Source organism: Scardinius erythrophthalmus (assembly GCF_964197995.2).
Source record: "Scardinius erythrophthalmus genome assembly, chromosome: 17".
NCBI classification, from domain to species: Eukaryota; Metazoa; Chordata; class Actinopteri; order Cypriniformes; family Leuciscidae; genus Scardinius; species Scardinius erythrophthalmus.
The window spans coordinates 39128992-39147039 of NC_138237.1; the positions used below are offsets into that span (position 1 = coordinate 39128992).

At 40.5% G+C, this 18048-nt stretch overlaps 1 protein-coding gene across 1 annotated transcript in view; it reads right to left on the reverse strand.

Moving 5' to 3' along the window:
* Positions 1-1660: 1660 nt before the first annotated feature.
* fstl4 (follistatin-like 4) overlaps positions 1661-18048 on the reverse strand; it is a gene marked incomplete at both ends in the record, with an annotated part of 177928 nt that continues 161540 nt past the window's right edge. Inside the window, 7 exons of the mRNA XM_081391500.1 lie at positions 1661-2363; positions 2528-2637; positions 4599-4706; positions 8483-8632; positions 9207-9325; positions 13429-13455; positions 15570-15704. Of these exons, the coding sequence (XP_081247626.1) occupies positions 1661-2363; positions 2528-2637; positions 4599-4706; positions 8483-8632; positions 9207-9325; positions 13429-13455; positions 15570-15704 (1352 nt within the window). The remainder of the gene's footprint in view (positions 2364-2527; positions 2638-4598; positions 4707-8482; positions 8633-9206; positions 9326-13428; positions 13456-15569; positions 15705-18048) is intronic.

Consider the following 18048-nt stretch of genomic DNA (forward strand, 5'->3'; position numbering starts at 1 on the left):
GCCTTGCCATACTTCCCACATGCCTGTGAGTGACTTACTTCAGCCAATCAGCAGTGTTGGGAAAGTTCACTTTCTACATGAACTAGTTCAGTTCACAAATTTTAAAATGAACTAGTTCAGTTCACAAATTTTAAAATGAACTAGTTCAGTTCATAGTTCATACTCAAAATTTTGAAGTAAGTTCACAGTTCCAAAAATGAACTAGTTCATAGTACTTTTTTTCCATGTTGCTGCGAGATATTATTTTTCAAAAAATGATTGCCACAGCCCATATAGAATCACAGATAATTATTTTATCAGTTTTAACACTGAAGCTATGCGTCAGATTTTTCCCATCCTCACCGACCTTGTCATAAAACTCGTTTAAATGATCATACGACGCCTCCTTGCTGCTTTTTGTTTTGATTTGTTACGTATGTGATGAGTCGTTCATGAACGATCCATTCATTGCGTATGTCACGTGACAAATGAACGAAAGACTCGGAAGGTAAAGTAATTATTTATGTTCCCTGTAAACGATTTTTGACTGCATTATAATGATTTCTTAATTCAGAATATGATCAAGATTGCGTAGGTGGATATGTTCTGGGAATTTTCCAGTTAATAGTATAACATTTAAAGCCCCTTAAATGAACGAAATGACTCGAAAAAAGATTTGTTCATTTTGATGAACGAGATCGAACAAGAGAGTCAGTGGATACTTGTGGCTGGTGTTGCCAGATTGGGTGTTTTTTCCGCTACATATTAAGGCCGGTTTACGGTGTGTTTTAGCCGGGTTTTCGTCTGGAAGGCTCTATAGAAATCTGGCACTCTATTGAACGAAGTTAAACTGAGAGAGCGTGGCGTTCACAGACACCAGAATGAACGAGTTCACAGTAACGTTCACGAGGCAGTAATACAGTACGTTCAGTTCACGCTCACCCAAAATATGAACGAGTTCATGAACTATCGTTCAATGAACGCATTCAGGCACAACACTGCCAATCAGAAGCTGTCGCTGTTTGTTTCAGGTATCCTTTATAGCTTCCGCGGTACGCCGCCATGTGTCACGGGGTGACGTTGCACCAATGAGATTAAAATATTCAACACATGCTTTAGATGGCTTACAAAGAGGAAAATGCTAAATGTTACTCTGACAAGTTTATTATTAAGTGTTGTACTAATAATACTAAAAAAACAAACAGAAAATAAGCTGTTGAAACGTGAAGCCAGAAAGACTGGGACGATGCAAACAACACAATCTTCTACACTGACATAAACAGACGTGACACTGATGGACACATTTCCTGCAGTGACTGTATATCACAAGTGAACACAATGAAAAAAGGAAAACACTGAAAAACTTTAAAAAGCATTGTGCATAGTTCAGTCATCACCTAACCTCTCTGCTTCTTAACACTATTTCTGCTAACAAGGAAGTGCAAACAATTTACATCTCTCATTAAATTAGCTCACTGTTGCACTGAGGGGTGTTTTCATTCGTTCCGTTGTTCTATAAGGTTGGTTGAATATGTGTGCATGTGTGTGTACTTATACAGAAACCCGTGTTCGTTTAACTCACTACTAGGGTCAAGTCCATTGGCATCCCTTAAAGGTTTTCCCGAGCTATGGCCCAGTCGGCCGACGCAATCCTCTGCAGAACCGGCCCGCGGTACACCACTCATACCTCACCCACCCACACCACTGTGTTCCCTCTCTTGACCTCTGACACCTCACAGTGAGGGCTGCTCTGTTTGCCGTCCAGAACGAACAGGGACTCGGTCGACGACGTGACCAAGTAGCGTCCAAACACCCCGCCGGAGACCACCACCCTATTGGCGTCTCCCCAAGGCCAGCTGGTGGCTGGAATCGGATCCTTGACATTCTGAAGGGCTTTTTCTCTTCCCGTCGCCAGGTCCGAGAAAACCAGCTCCGAGCCCTGAGCCGAAGAGGTCACGACCACGTACTGGTTGGCCTCCGTGAAGGAAGGCTGAAACTCCAAGTCTGCGAGGGGAATCGAGACATCCACTTCATGGCTTATCTGCAGCTCACCGCTGAAGGAGATGGTCTGGACTTGGAGCTTGCCACGCCGTTTATCCACGGAGACAACGAAACGCCCATCCGGAGAGACGAACGGCCGGCCGTTGATGTTGGGATTGGGTCCGATGACTGTGTCGCTTACGCTGTCAATGAGAAGCTGCGAGCTCGGAGACGAACTGTTCTCGACTTGGCACTCGATAAAATAGTAGCCGCTTAAGTGAGTGTAGGCCATGCTGGCTGGAATACAGCTGTAGTTCTTCAGACTGATGGTCTTGACGAGACGGAGGGTCTCAAGGTCGATTTTATGCACCGCAGGCTCCCATTTTAAGTAGACAAAGCCAAACCTAAGATGACAATTGTCAAAGACAGGTTAATGATCTTTCTGGTGATTTATTAAGTGCTGCCCTGTTAATTACAACCATCATTTACTCACTTCCAAATTTTGGAAGAATTATGTTGAAAATCTGACAGAGGTCATGCACGCTGAGCAGTGACGATCGTTTCCTACCTTACGTGGGTGATAATGAGGTTGGTGGGAGGAATGTAGAAATCCTCCACTCTTTCAAACGGAGTGTGAACGATCTGACGCTGCTCCACCGCACTCGCAGAAGTGATCACCTCAAAAACGGAAACAAGAGAAAGTAATATTACAATCGTGTAGAGTGTCTTAAATCTGACCGGATAAGCAAAGTGATGAATAACATATTCTGTTGTAATATAACAAATGAAATAATCTATGCAAACAGCGTGCTTTCAGTCTGTGCTATGAATGATACTTGCTTTGGTATTTTATTATGTAATGTCAAGACATTATATGAATTTACTCTAAATAGTGGTGCAAAACTGTCCTAGATGAGTGTTTAATCATGCTTATGGTGTTTTCCCAGATCTCTTTACAGGTAATCATCATGTATAATACGGAAACAGATTAATTTAAAACAGAGCAATTCCTCTAATCAATTTTCAATCATATTGTTTGCCAAATTAATTCATCTGTTAGAAAAATGGTAACACTTTAGTTTAGGGTCCAATTCTCACTTTGAACTAGTTGCTTATTATCATGCATACAGTTGTAATTATTCAACCCCCATCGCAAATCAGGTTTACTGACAAAATTTACAGACTTTTAGTAGTTTGCAATGAACAAATCAAACAAAAGTAATTGAAGTAGCTCAACACAACAAATGTTTCAAGTGGTTTCCCCAAAGTCAATTGAAAATAAAACATTAAATGACTTCTGTAGTCTCAAAATTATTCAAGTCGCCTGACTTATTTTCCCCCTCAGGATAGTTTTTGTTTTATTTTTTACTAATTAAAAGCCCTTAATCTCCTCACCTCATCCCTTCACCCCAACCCTGACAATATCTGCAAGTACAGTTCTTCAAAACTACTTCAATAGTGCACATTCAATAAAATTAAGCTAATTAACTTTAATTTCACATGGGTATAAAACCAAGCCATTCATCACGCCATATTTGTATTTATAATATGTCATAGGATATTTAGCAGCTTAGTTCACAAGGATTATTCTGAAGCCGCTTGGAAACTATGCTTCTAGAAAAAAAAAATCAGTATTTGGCTTGTTAATAAGTGGCCAGTGCAGCTGATTATGAATGCAAACTATGAGTTGTTGGTTTGTGCATCAGTGTGATGAGAGCAGGATCAGAGCCAAGCGCACACATGCGGCTGTATTTCCCCTCACTCTCCTCAGCCCTAATTTGTTTAATCTAATGAGCTGACAAGCAGGTTCAGATGTTTGACTAAGAATATTGAGCCATTTAAAAAAATGGGTTTGATATTTCACCTCTCAAGCTGAGCACTGCCTCCGGGCCCGACAAATTGCCCATGCCCGGGTCAATTGCACGCATTCAAAATGAGTTGAATATTATCAAGCCATTTATTTGTGGTGTGAATCCATATCCCCTGCAGCCGATTATACCGCTTCCCGTTAAAAGTGCTCTTTAGCATTTCTGAGTGATTCATAGCAAACGCCTTCATTATTCTGCGTGGCTGGCGCTCTGTGGGCATGCTGAACAAGCAAATACACCTGAGGACTTTCCCACTATTTAATAAAACGTGAATTATTCATGTGTATGGGGACTGGAAATACAAATTGTTTGTTAAATAAAAAGCCTTTCATTTGCTCTGTCTTTGAGGCTGTGTGTTTCTCAGACGTGTGCTTTGACACGAGGACAGTGATGATCAAACCTGGCAGAGAATAAAGTGGGAACCGGGCAAAAATCTTACACATAACGTAGAAAGCGTCTCATTTGCACACAGTGGCAGGGAACTGAAATTAATGAGCGAGCACACATGCAATTAAACAAGCTGCGATCGGTGCAGAAATGTCTGGCAAACAAAGACTGCCACACATTTACACCAAACGTTCAAAAATAAAGACTGTGTTCAAAAAGACAGGCTGTTAGCAGATAAACAGCCTCTCAAACCCCACTGATTGAACTCTCAGGCTAAAAAACATCATGGCGTGACGAATGTGTGAGCTTTTTAATTTGCTGGAGAGTCTTTAAGATCTCTAAGATCTTAACAGGGTGAAACATGACTCGTAACTCATAGCTCACCTGTAGCGTAGAGCGGGACTTCAGCAGGTCTCCCCAGCTCAAGACCCACAGCTGATCGTGAGATTTGTCGTAGAAGAGTTTGACGGGCACGGCGTCTGTTTCCACGGCCTGTCATTCCAACAGAGAGAGAGAGGGACATTCATTCACTCGCTCGTCAAGAGCAACTGCGATGAGTGAAGCAATTTAGTTTGGCAAGTGACCTAATGAAGGACGTGGTTTTAGTACCAACACTTTCAGAATAACTGTAAGCTCCAAACGAAGCTGAAGCAGAACCAAATCTCTCCACGGCCCTGTTTACAGCTGGTGTAAAGATGTGTTCTGGTCGATTGGATCACAAGTAGACGAGGGAGACACATTCCCGTTTACACCTGGTGTTTTAATCCCTCTCTTCTGTCCACTTTCAACCACTTCTGTTCTGATTTGTTCAGAGGAGGGTCTATGAGCGGGTAAATGTGTGGGGACGAAATAAGCTCACGCAATTTAAATGAGAATGCGGAAGAAAAACATACGGAGAGCATCAGGTTCAGTTTCTGCTCTGACAGACGACCAGCCGAATGCTGCGAGTGTGTGTTAGAAATCAGGAACGGTGAGAGAACATTGAGCTTTACGTTTTTTTTTTCAAACCAAACTTGGGTCTCCAGCCGATAAAGTTTAAACCCTCCATGAAATGTCTCTTTCCATAATGTTTACGTATTAGGTCAGTAGCATTTTAATACCAGATGTAAACAGGGGCTCTAAGCACACAGGAGTGATCTTCCATCCTTCCATCCATACATCCATCCATCCACCCACCCACCCACTCACTCACTCACTCACTCACTCACTCACTCACTCACTCACTCACTCACTCACTCACTCACTCACTCACTCACCCACTCACTCACTCACTCACTCACCCAACCATCCATCCATCCATCCACCCACCCACCCACCCACTCACTCACTCACTCACTCACTCACTCACCCACTCACTCACTCACTCACTCACCCAACCATCCATCCATCCATCCATCCACCCACCCACCCACTCACTCACTCACTCACTCACTCACTCACTCACTCACTCACTCACTCACTCACTCACCCACCCACTCACTCACTCACTCACTCACTCACTCACTCACCCAACCATCCATCCATCCATCCATCCATCCATCCACCCACCCACCCACCCACTCATCCATCATCCATCCACCAACCCACCCACCCATCCATCATCCATCCACCAACCCACCCACCCACTCATCCATCATCCATCCACCAACCACCAACCCACCCACCCACCCATCCATCATCCATCCACCCACCCACCCACCCATCCATCCATCCACCCACCCACCCACTCACTCACTCACTCACTCACCCATCCATCCATCCATCCATCCATCCATCCATCCACCCACCCACCCACCCACTCACTCACTCACTCACTCACTCACTCACTCACTCACTCACTCACTCACCCATCCATCCATCCACCCACCCACCCACTCATCCATCATCCATCCACCAACCCACCCACCCATCCATCATCCATCCACCCACCCACCCACCCACCCATCCATCATCCGCCCACCCACCCACTCATCCATCATCCATCCACCCATCCACCCACCCATCCATCCATCCCTCCATCCACCCATCCATCCCTCCATCCACCCATCCCTCCCTCCATCCATCCACCCACCCACCCACCCATCCATCATCCACCCATCCCTCCATCCACCCATTCCTCCATCCATCCATCCATCCATCATTTAAACTTTGTCGGCATCCGATTTGCATGTAAAAGAGACTGTGTAAGCTGAAAGATTTAAAGTTAAATTTACTTGCAAAAGAAACAATTTCTGTTTAGATCCAACAGAGATCTCATTAGTAGTTGCATTATCATGTAAAAAACAGAAGCATTGGCAGCTCTGAATGTTAGCATGCACTTCCATCACTAGTTAAAAATGCTGCATGATTGTGGGGATCATATGGCGTTGTCGTAGTTTATTCGTCGCTGAGCCCCTGTGATCATGTTAGAAGGATTTATTAGCCATGATCCAGTGACATCCACACGACCCTCGACACGCTCTGCTTTCAAAGCGCTTTCATCTTATGCTTTCCATTGTTCTCTGTTGCTGTGTATTATTGATTCTTCATCCATATAAGAAAAACATTCATTTATTGTGCAGCACTGGATAAGAGAAAGAGTAAAATATGAGGAGAAAACATGATGTGATGAAAAATCTAGTTAAAATTCTCAGTTGATTCCCCTGAAACAGAGGAAGAACACTTTTGCTGAAGTCTCCTGCGTGTCAGATGTGTTTCCTGTGAAAAAGACCCCAGGGATCTCACATGTGTCTCCTCGAAAGGTTCAATTTAGTTTCCAATAGCCATGTGCAGTGTTACGATATATCATGATAATGAACATGCATGGTGTTGTTATCGTGGGCACTTTAAAATACTGTGATTAAATCCTTATTATGAATTGCTTAAAATTCTTAAAATAATTTTTTTTAGAATACTTTTCCATCGACTGATTTAAAATTTACACCAGTGTATCACATTGGATCCTGCCGTGAAAAAGTTTTTTTTTTATTCTCCTTTTGTAGTCCATAAAAAAGAAAGAAGGGCATAAGGCATTAGAACAACACCAGGGTGAGTAAACTTAATTTTCATTTTAGTGTGAACTGTCCCTTTAAAAAATTAGGCAATTTATTTTCAAACATTTATACTTATTAAAATTTTTAATGAGGACTAAATCATGCCCTAGATAGATTGAGAATGTTCTGATTCTTTATTATTGTTCTTTATAGTGCTTTCACACTTTAAACTGTTTGAAACATGTATACTTTATTAAACATTTCTTTGTAATTCAAACTTAAGAGTTCTTTTTGTTATAAGAACTAAAAAGTTATTTAACTGGTTACAAGGACAACACTAAAGTTTTGTAACTTAATTCAAAACTGTGATAAAAAAGTTAATCGATTATCGTGACATGAATATTTGATACCGTCATGACTAGTCTGCAATCATAGATTTAAGTCTACATATGAACTCAAACCTTTCTTATCAAACTGGTTCACGATCAAATGATCCGCATAGGTTTGACAGTTTTTACTGTATGTCAGCTAAAATCAATTTCACATTTGCACTCATGCTATTCAGGACAAAAACAGCACAACGGCAAAACAACGGCAACATAGTGTCGGCCCAGATCCGGGCCACATCCGGTACATGTGGGTTCAAGCGTGCCAGATGTGGGCCAGATCTGGGCCGACAATATGTTGCTGTCTGTGCATCATATGATATAAATTGCTCAACTATATCTTGATATTAATATATGAGACAAAAACTCATACAGGGTAGTGTTGGGTCATTCATGAACGATTCGTTCATTGCGCGTGTCACATAACAAATGAACCAAAGACTCGGAAGGTAAATTAATATTGTTAAGTAATTAATATGTTCCCTGTAAAGTATCTTTGGCTGCATTATAATGATTTCTTAATTCAGGATATGATCAAGTTTGCGTAGATTTTCGGGGAATCTGGCTGGTAAAAGCATAAGATTTAAAGCCACTTAAATGAACGAAATGACTCGAATAAAGATTCGTTCATTTTGATGAACGTGATCGAACGAGAGAGTCAGTAAAATGATCTGAACTTCCCATCACTAAAACAGGGGCATTTCTGCCCTGATACTTTGAATTTTAGGGTCATTACAATTGTATTCTATAGGCGTTGTTGTCTCCCAGACAGCAACATCATGTCGGCAGAGATCCGGCCCACATCTGGGGCATGATTCCACACGTACCAGATGTGGGCCGGATCTGGGCCGACACTATCTTTCTGTCTGGGTTGAGAGACACGAAAGACTGAGGAAACACGTATCCTCACCTGGACGACTCTCTGCGCCTGCGTGTCGATCAGCAGAAGTCTGTTGTGAAGCGGCTGGGTCACGTACACGTACTTCTCCCTCACGCTGACCGCGGACGCCCAGACACACTCGTGTGGAGAGACGCCCGCGCTTCTGGGACACAGCTCGTCCTGCAGGGACAATATACATGTTTGCATTATAGAAATAAGAATGTTGGAGATGGAGAATTGTAAAAATGCTGTTCCAGTACAAACAATCTTAGTCATTAAAGGAGTAGTTCACTTCAGAATTAAAATGTCCTGATAATCTACTCTTCCCCTCGTCATCCAAGATGTCCATGTCTGTCTTTCTTCAGTGGAAAAAAATTAAAGGTTTTTGAGGAAAATACTCCAGGATGTTTCTCCATATAGTGTCTTCAATGGGGTCCAACGGGTCGAAGGTCCAGATGTGAGTTTCAGTGCAGCTTCAAAGTCTCGACACGATCCAGCCGAGGAATAAGAGTCTTATCTAGACAAACCAGCGGACATTTTATAACAAAATAAACATTTATATAGTTTTAACCACAAATGGTTAAAATCGTCAGAATGAAATCTTTTCCTCAAACACCTTCATTTCTTTTGGACTGAAAAAAAGAAAGACATGAACATCTTGGATGACATAAACTGAACTAATCCTTTAATCGGGCGTTTATCAAAATACATTTTCTTATTTTTCCTATTGTTTTGGGGCTGGGCCAGGACTCACATCACTACCCAGAATCCTCTCTGTCCGCGTGATGCGTCTGCGAATCTCACAGTTGCCAGGCTGCAGTATAATGATCCCTTCGCTGGAGAAGACGTAGAACATGTTCCCCACACTGAGCCCTGCAACAACACACAGGTGCATCGATCACACACGCCATTACTCGTCTTCTGAGAGAGAACAACACCAAACAGGGCTGAGAAAACCGTTCCTAACAATCTGGCTGTCACACGGTTAGACGGCAGAGATTATTAAAGCCTCCTGCAACAGGTCTGTCACCAGGCAGCGAACACCAGCTGCTAATGAGTGTGTTCAGAGGAGTGACGCTCACAGAGCCGTCATGTCGTGTGTAAACACACACGGTGGCAGGTGCGCTACGACTGATCAGTGTTAGCGGTCATCCTGATGACTGTGGTGCTGATGACGATGTGCAGAACGCAGTCTTAACCCTCGGGTGCTCTTCCGGCATTTCTGATAGAAAAGTTTTGCTTTTTTAGAATTTTTTACTTCATTTGAATGGTACGAAACTTGGTAAAGGTTTTGCCACTTGCTATGTGAACACACACACACACAAAAATCATGGACATAATTTGAAAAGGTTAAATGGTCCTGTAAAAAATAGTCACACTTGTGCTCCTTGCCGTCAAAAATGCTAATTTTCTGAGATATCAACCTCGGATGTGGAACACAACTTGTTTAGATTTATGGCTTTGATTTTCCTGCAGTTTTAGAGTAAAACTTGATTTAGAAAATATATATTTCATATAAAAATTGAAAATAGTATTTTTGTTAATTTTTCATAACAACACACGTACAATTCTTTTACTTTTTTTAAAGGAGAACTCCGGTCAATTTTAACATTGAGCTCATTTATTTGTACATTTGGAGTGCTGCCAATACAGAGAACAACGACAAAAATCGGTGTTGCCTACACCGAGTTATTCTATTTTTAAAATTTGCACCCTATTGACTTCAATGGGGCAAGTACTAAACCTGCTTTTAGCCTCTTAACATCCTTGATGTGTCATTACAAGTGCACAGAAAATGCGCGTGAACTCGGCAATCGACTACTTTGGACTTCACCCGAAAACAGGATGTAAACACAGGTATTTGCGCTGGCTTAAATAACATCATTTTTATACATATCTTACACATCTACTGCAGTCAGATTCACTCGTGTTCACTCAGAAGGAATCACTCACATTAGCTGGGCACTTGTAGTGACAAATCAAGGATGTTAAGAGGCTAAAAGCAGGTTTAGTACTTGCCCCATTGAAGTCAACAGGGTGCAAATTTTAAAAATAGAATAACTCGGTGTAGGCAACACCGATTTTTGTCGTTGTTCTCTGTATTGACAGCACTCCAAATGTACAAAAAAATGAGCTCAATGTTAAAATTGACCGGAGTTCTCCTTTAAGTTAACTTTTTAAACTTTTTTCACTTCAGCAATAATCTGCCAAGTGTCGTCTTTGAAAAGAGATCAAACTTCAGTCTGTTGCTCTAAAGCATTCAAGATTTACCACAGTTTAAGTTGGAAATTACATTTCCAGGTCTATGCTCAAAAAGCGAATAAATGGATTATAAATACAGCGTGACTATAATTTAGCATAAAAAATCCCCTAAAATACAAAATATTAATTAAAATACATTATCAAACTAAAACATAGTACATTCATTTCATTAACAAAAAAAAAAAAGAAATATAATTTGTTAATTTTTGACCGACACGCGAAGAGCTCCAGAGGGTTAAATCACTTTCGTTTATTTCCCAGTCTTTTTGGAAAATGCCTCAGACACTGAAGCACCGGCCCAAACTATTTTATGAATCAGCCATTTTGCAAAAATGCAGAGTATGAAAACGTACGATTTGTATAAAAAGTAAGCAATGTGCTGCATCTCTAACCACACATCAGCAAAAGCATCATGGGACTGCGTTGGAAAAGCTCTCCAAGGAGTCAGGTTCACACAGAACACATTTCTGCAGTTAAAAACACGAGACGGTGTGAACTATGAACTATCATAGTTTTTGGGTGAACTATCTCTTTAATGGGGTTTCTATTATTATGGAAATATGATTTTTTTTTTTTTTTATGAAATGATCCTCTAAATAAGAAACTAAAACTGCCAGTAGGTGGCGGTAAATGTCTTAATGAGTAAGTCATTCAGCATTCATTCATTCCAACTGTTGATTCCTTTAAGTAAATGAAGTAAATGGCTCTCAAATGAATGAGTCATTGAATCATTGATTCACCCGATTGATTTGCTCAAAACGCAGATTCATTCAGAAACAAACACCGCTGTTGCTTTGAGACGCACAACAGTTCTGCTCTGGCTTTACCGGTAATATTTTCATTGGCAGAACTGAGCAAAAGCAGATGATATTGTGTCTAAAATATAACATAATATTAACTTCTTATTTATTTGACTTTTGTATAAAATCAATATAACATTTGCACTCAGGACAATAACAGCACAAGTATATCATATGATATAAATTGCTCAACTAAATCATGATATAAACATGAGTCAAAAACTCATTCAGAGGCGTTTTAGCCCTGATATCTTGAATTTTAGGGTCATTCTAACTATTCTATAGGCTTTATCACGCAGTGAGTTGTTGTCATGTTCGTCATCAATCAACTGTGTGAATGTAAGATGAAATACGTAGGTCTGGGCGGGTGCGTTAAATGCGTTAATAATTGTAGCACATTACTTTTTTCCATGACTACAATAATTAAATAAGCGTGCTAAATCGACAGCACTAAAAAAATCGCAAGGTCTATAGAACTTATTTTAACTTGAGCACTGCGGGACGCTTAAAGACGTCCATCACGTACATTTTAGGCTATTTCAATTTTTGTTCTGTGTGAACTGAAGACTTGAACTTTCAGCAACTTAATGGCTGGAGCTGGAGATCAGCCGAATGTCACACAGACTGGATGAACGTGACACACTAGAGCTTTCCACACTTGAAGTAGTTAACCCTGGGTCATTCTAAACTCTGGGTAAACTGGATCTCAGTTTCTTATTCAGGGTCAGAAAAAAAGTCACAATTAACTTTTTTATTTTTTATTCTTTGGCGAAAACAAGCTTCCATACAAATGAGTCAATTGTGGACATAAAATGAAAATTGTGGATAGATGCTCAGGTTATTAGGAGAATTATCTGAGGAATGAGTTCATACTGAAATCATGAAATCTCTGACTTACACAGGTTGACACACTGTACGGAAAGATAATTGGGGTCTTTTTCTCATGAGAAGGCAAGCAAAATTCTCAAAATGCTCTCATTTGTGTTTCTTCTCTGCACTTAGGCCAGGTACGACACAGACAGAGAGAGTAAAATGCCCTTTACCGTGGTAAGATCGGTTAAGTGATCATGAGTAGCTTATCGCTTCATGGTAATGACTAGGGGTGTAACGATTCCCTCATGCCATGATTCGATACATATCACGATACTGAACTCACGATACGATATTATTGTGATACTCCAAGACATATGATAAAATGTTAACAAAGAATTAACTGTTGATTAAAATGCTAAATTTGTGTTTCATTGTGTGTGTGAATGAATAGTCTTGGACTTGTTGCTGAAACCCAAAGCACAGGACAATAGAGACACCAGAATAACAATATTCATGATTCTGAAGCTGAAAATACTGAATTATTGTCGACGAATATTCTCTGTCACTGACTAGATATATTTATAATAATGTAGGACACTTTTACTGGGAACATCAGACATTTGGCATTATCAGGACACACTAATATTCCCTCATTGCATTATTATACATTAATTTCATTATTTTCATTTCATTATTATACATTATATAAAGTATACTGACACTAAAACTCTGTAAATTAAAACAATTTTTTTTAAGTTTTGAGACTATCCACAATACATATTGTTTCACTTTTGTATTGCGATATATTGTGACACGATATATTGTTACACCCCTAATGACATTAAACTAGTCTTTCACAGAGTAATAGTTCATTACCCAAACAGCAACATGGGTTCGGCCCAGATCTGGCCCACATCCGGTACGCATCTGGGCCGACACTATGTGCTGTCTGGGTAGCTTAACTTCTTAACGACTGGCACATTAATACATGTTTCAGATATGCCAGGATTTGTTCATTTCAGTAAGAACTTATTCAGTCCATACACAGTTTTTTTTCATAAAATGGACATTAATCAGACAGATAATCAGACATTTATTTACCTTCCTCCCTCCAGAGAATGTTGGCCACTAGATGGACAGCATGAGGAAACACAGAGCAGAGTTAGTGGACACAGAGAAACACACTGGACACGTGAGGAACGGGACTGTCTGTAGTGATTGCACATTAAGAGGATCCCCTGGACTATTTAAAGATCTAGTAATAAAAGCCCTGAAGGTGGAAATGGGCTGCTGGATTAGATGACCTTTCTTTCAGGTTTACCCTGTGCTTTTTCTCTGAGATTCCTTTAGCATGTCCCTCTGAGCTCACTGAAGATATCACTAAAGCACTAGACATGCACTTTTCAGAAACATGTCTGGTTGAAGAAATCAGCAGACATATAGTGTAGAAAAATACAACAAACAGCTGTCAGCAGTGTACAGCAACAGTAGAGGAATATTTTGCATTGCTTTTGTGGATGTTTTTATGCGTCTCAGAGATTTACTCAAATTTACTACTCACTACGTCAATTTCCATTGGGAACAGCTGATATCTGGCATGATATCAAAGTGAAATTGTATACTTTATTTTCATAACCTCATGAAATATCAACCTGCTCGTTCAATTTTAAGTCTATTTTTCCAGATATTAAATTGGCCTTGAGGTCTCTCAGCTCCCAAACACGAGGGTTAACATATAAAAGACTTATTCAAAGGTCTTATTAGAGATGACTTGAATGCAAAAATAACCAGCCTTTGTCCTCTTCGTATGGGTCTTTTATGAGGCCCTTTATATTCAACAAAGACATTGTGTTACAGAAAATATGACGGGATGAACATTTTATTATAACACTTTGATAGTGGTGCTGAGGAGCTCATGGACAGAACACACTACTTTTATTCCTTCTAGTTTTATCATGCTGATGCAAGTCTTCCATGTCTTACTGTATATTACTGACAAGTATTAACATAATTAAGAAATAAGGCATGGGAGGAAGGTACTGATCCATGATTTACACCTCTTTTACTCAACTAAGGCCAAATGTGGACGGAAAATAATCCCCCATTTACTGACATCCTCAGATCTATAGACCTTCATTTCACTGTAATTGAACACTGTAAATTTAACAGTCCAGAAAATGTCCATAATTTTCGAAACAGGAATTGGCTTATGGGTAAATACACCACAGGGTTGTTCACATCTGAAGATGTTTATTGCTGTATGACCATTAAAACCTTATTAATGACAAACTGTCCTTCCCGCATTGGTGACTTCATTACATGTGAGCCGACTTGTAAATCCCTCCCAGTAATGACTGAACCAGCAACCCATACGATAGTGTGCAAGAGTTTACCACTACATCTTAGCCAACAACATGATTCTCCCAAATACAGTATAGATCATCACGTGACTACAATCACACTGTAAAAAAGTGGTAACCTGCAAATGTTACTATAAAGAGCTTTTTCTGCCTGATTTAAAGGGATAGTTCACCCCAAAATGAAAAATTTGAAGGTGACTTCACTTGACTCAAGTTGTTCCAAACCTGAGTTTTTTCTTCTGTTGAACAAAAATATATTTTGAAGAACGTTGGTAACCAGTTGACGGTAGCCAGTAACTTCCATTGTAGAAAAAAGAAATAAAAAATACTATGGAAGTCAAAGGCTACCGTCGACTGGTTACCAACTTTCTTCAAAATATCTTCTTTTGTGTTCAACAGAAGAAAGAAACTCATTCAGGTTTTGAACAACTTGAGAGTGAGTAAATGATGACAGAGTTATAATTTTTGGATGAACGATCCCTTTAAACCCATAAAAATAGTTTTGGTGGTATAAATTGATATAGGTAGATGGTTGGGTGAGATCTGCTGCTGCATAAATAGACAATCCCGTAGTAGATCTAGGCAGGTGGAGCTGGGGAGGTGGAGGGGTTCAGAGGAACTAGCCTACAGCAAACACCGGACCAGACTATTTAAATGTTGAGCAAGCAATCTCATTGGCTGTGGGATCAGCAGAGACCTATCAGCTTGTGCCATGCGGTAATGATGTGATTGCTTGTAGACTGCATGTAAAGGACCGCTTAGCCCTCTAGAGTTTCATGACTGAACTATATATTTAAGTTAAATATTACCTTTTTTTTAGTGCACAGCTCATTTCATAATCATTACAATCTTTGCTGAAACAGATTCTATATCATCACTCACGTGTCTTGCGCGCCGAATCTTCCACAAACAGAGATGAGATGTCTTCATCCACGCCAACCTCGTTTCTAGCGATGCATGTATAAGCCCCAGTGTCTTCATAACGCACACTACCGATGTGAAGCTCACTGCCATTAGCTGAAGAAATACAACAACACAGAGTTAGATGATCCAGTGCATTTACTGTGTTATCCCTATATTTCCTATCTCTTCCCTGCTAAAAAATCCAGCATGGCTGGTCCGGTGTGGGATGCTGGTTTGCTTGTCCCCGGCATGGGAAGGAGGAGTGCTGGTGGACCAGCTCAGTTTGACTATGCAGCTAGACCAGCAACTATACCAGCTCTAACCAGCATAAACCAGCCTGGACAAACACAGGTTTAGCAGGGTTAACACTAGGGGTGTGCAGCAGAGCCAATTTAAATAGACATATAGTTGTAAATGTGTATGGTGTGGTATTTTAATTAATATTACTCTGGCAGGCTCTGACTTCTGAGAGACGCAAAGCAATATCTGATTTGTGATCACTCTGAAAAAAAATCCTTCATTCATAGAGTTTACACTCGTTCACTTCACACACTCATTATTGCATAGTGATTTTAGAGGATTATGTAAAATATTGTGCTATGAACCCCTGGCTCAGCTGCAATCCAACAAAGAGGAAGAGTGACTGTGTCTGGCGAATATTTTTCCTATTATTTGGTAGAATTCATATTTATTGTAAAGCCATTATCCGTGCCTTTCCGAATAAGGTATTTGGCTTTGGGCACATTCCTAGTTAACACACACACGCACACACCAAAGAAAAAGTGCCTCTAACAAAATCAACAAGCACCTACAGGGCAATGACATAAATCTCAAAAGTAACTTTGAAGTGTTTGTTCCTACAGTCGACCAATAACATTTTTCATTGACAGAGCTTTGGCTGAAGGCATTCCTAAAACCCATAAAGGCTTCCCTGTGGTGCAGCTAATACTGTGCCGAGTTATAAAGTCCAATACTTGGATTTATTGAGTGTTTGGTTTTTCAGCAGAAATGTTTTCTTTCGAAAATGACCAAAGGAGGGAAAGGTAAAGTTGGCATGTTCTGTCTTCTATTTCAGAACTTTTTCTTTTAAATTAGGTTTCTTTTGTTAAGTAACCTAAAAATGTGTTTCATGTGGTGGCATCTAAATTCATTTGTTTATTCAAGACAAAAAATTATGTAATATTGCTGAATAAACCTATATTAAGTTACAACAATGAAAGTAATTTCTCAGGGTCAGATCAAGGTCTTGATGGCACATTTACCAATATTTGACTCATTTCACAAATATACATAAGTTTGTCTCATCTCTGACCATTTTTCCTGGCATTTGATCAGCAGCTACAAATGAATGATGCTAATTAATAAAGAAGGAAGACCCCACTCCTAAGCTGGACATCATAGGTTACAGCAATCAAATGGCCCAAAGTGCTCTTTTAACACGGACATTTAAAAGGACAGAAGGATGGATCTTTTGCTTCAAGTGATGTGACTGAAATTATATTTATATCGTCTTGCTTATATGTGTTGTTTTATTTAAAATATTCTGTCTAAAAGTGACCAAAGAAAGCCATTTAAGCCGTAAAGCAAAAAAAAGAAAAGAAAAAAAGTGAGTCCTCATGAGAGGGTCCAGTGTCAGGAGCCCGAGGGATGACAGACCATGGAGGAGCGTTGAGCCCAGGTGGAGGTGGAGTTCAGGGATCTACCGGCCAAGGCGGATCTGATGACTGGGAAGCCCCAGGCGGATCCATGCAACTGTTCAGAACCACTGGAGGAGCCGAGGACTAAAAGGAGACAGTGGAATTGAGGCATGGGAACTGGATATCTTTTGGCAGCGGAGGAGGGAGGGGGAGGTTGGGCAGGACCATCTGCAGTGAAGTCTTGGAGCTAGGCAGAAACAACGGTGATGTGGGTTACTTGGTGCTGGGCTGAACCAGTGGAGACGAAGATGACTTGTAACTGGGCTTAACCAGTGATGACTAAGAAGACTTGTAACTGGGCTTAACCAGTGATGACCGAGAAGACTTGTAACTGGGCTTAACCAATGATGACCGAGAAGACTTGTAACTGGGCTGAACCAGAGATGACTGAGAAGACTTGTAGCTGGGCTTAACCAGTATGACCGAGAAGACTTGTAACTGGGCTGAACCAGAGATGACTGAGAAGACTTGTAACTGGGCTGAACCAGAGATGACTGAGAAGACTTGTAACTGGGCTGAACCAGTGATGACTAAGAAGACTTGTAACTGGGCTTAACCAATGATGACCGAGAAGACTTGTAACTGGGCTGAACCAGAGATGACTGAGAAGACTTGTAGCTGGGCTTAACCAGTATGACCGAGAAGACTTGTAACTGGGCTGAACCAGAGATGACTGAGAAGACTTGTAACTGGGCTGAACCAGAGATGACTGAGAAGACTTGTAACTGGGCTGAACCAGAGATGACTGAGAAGACTTGTAA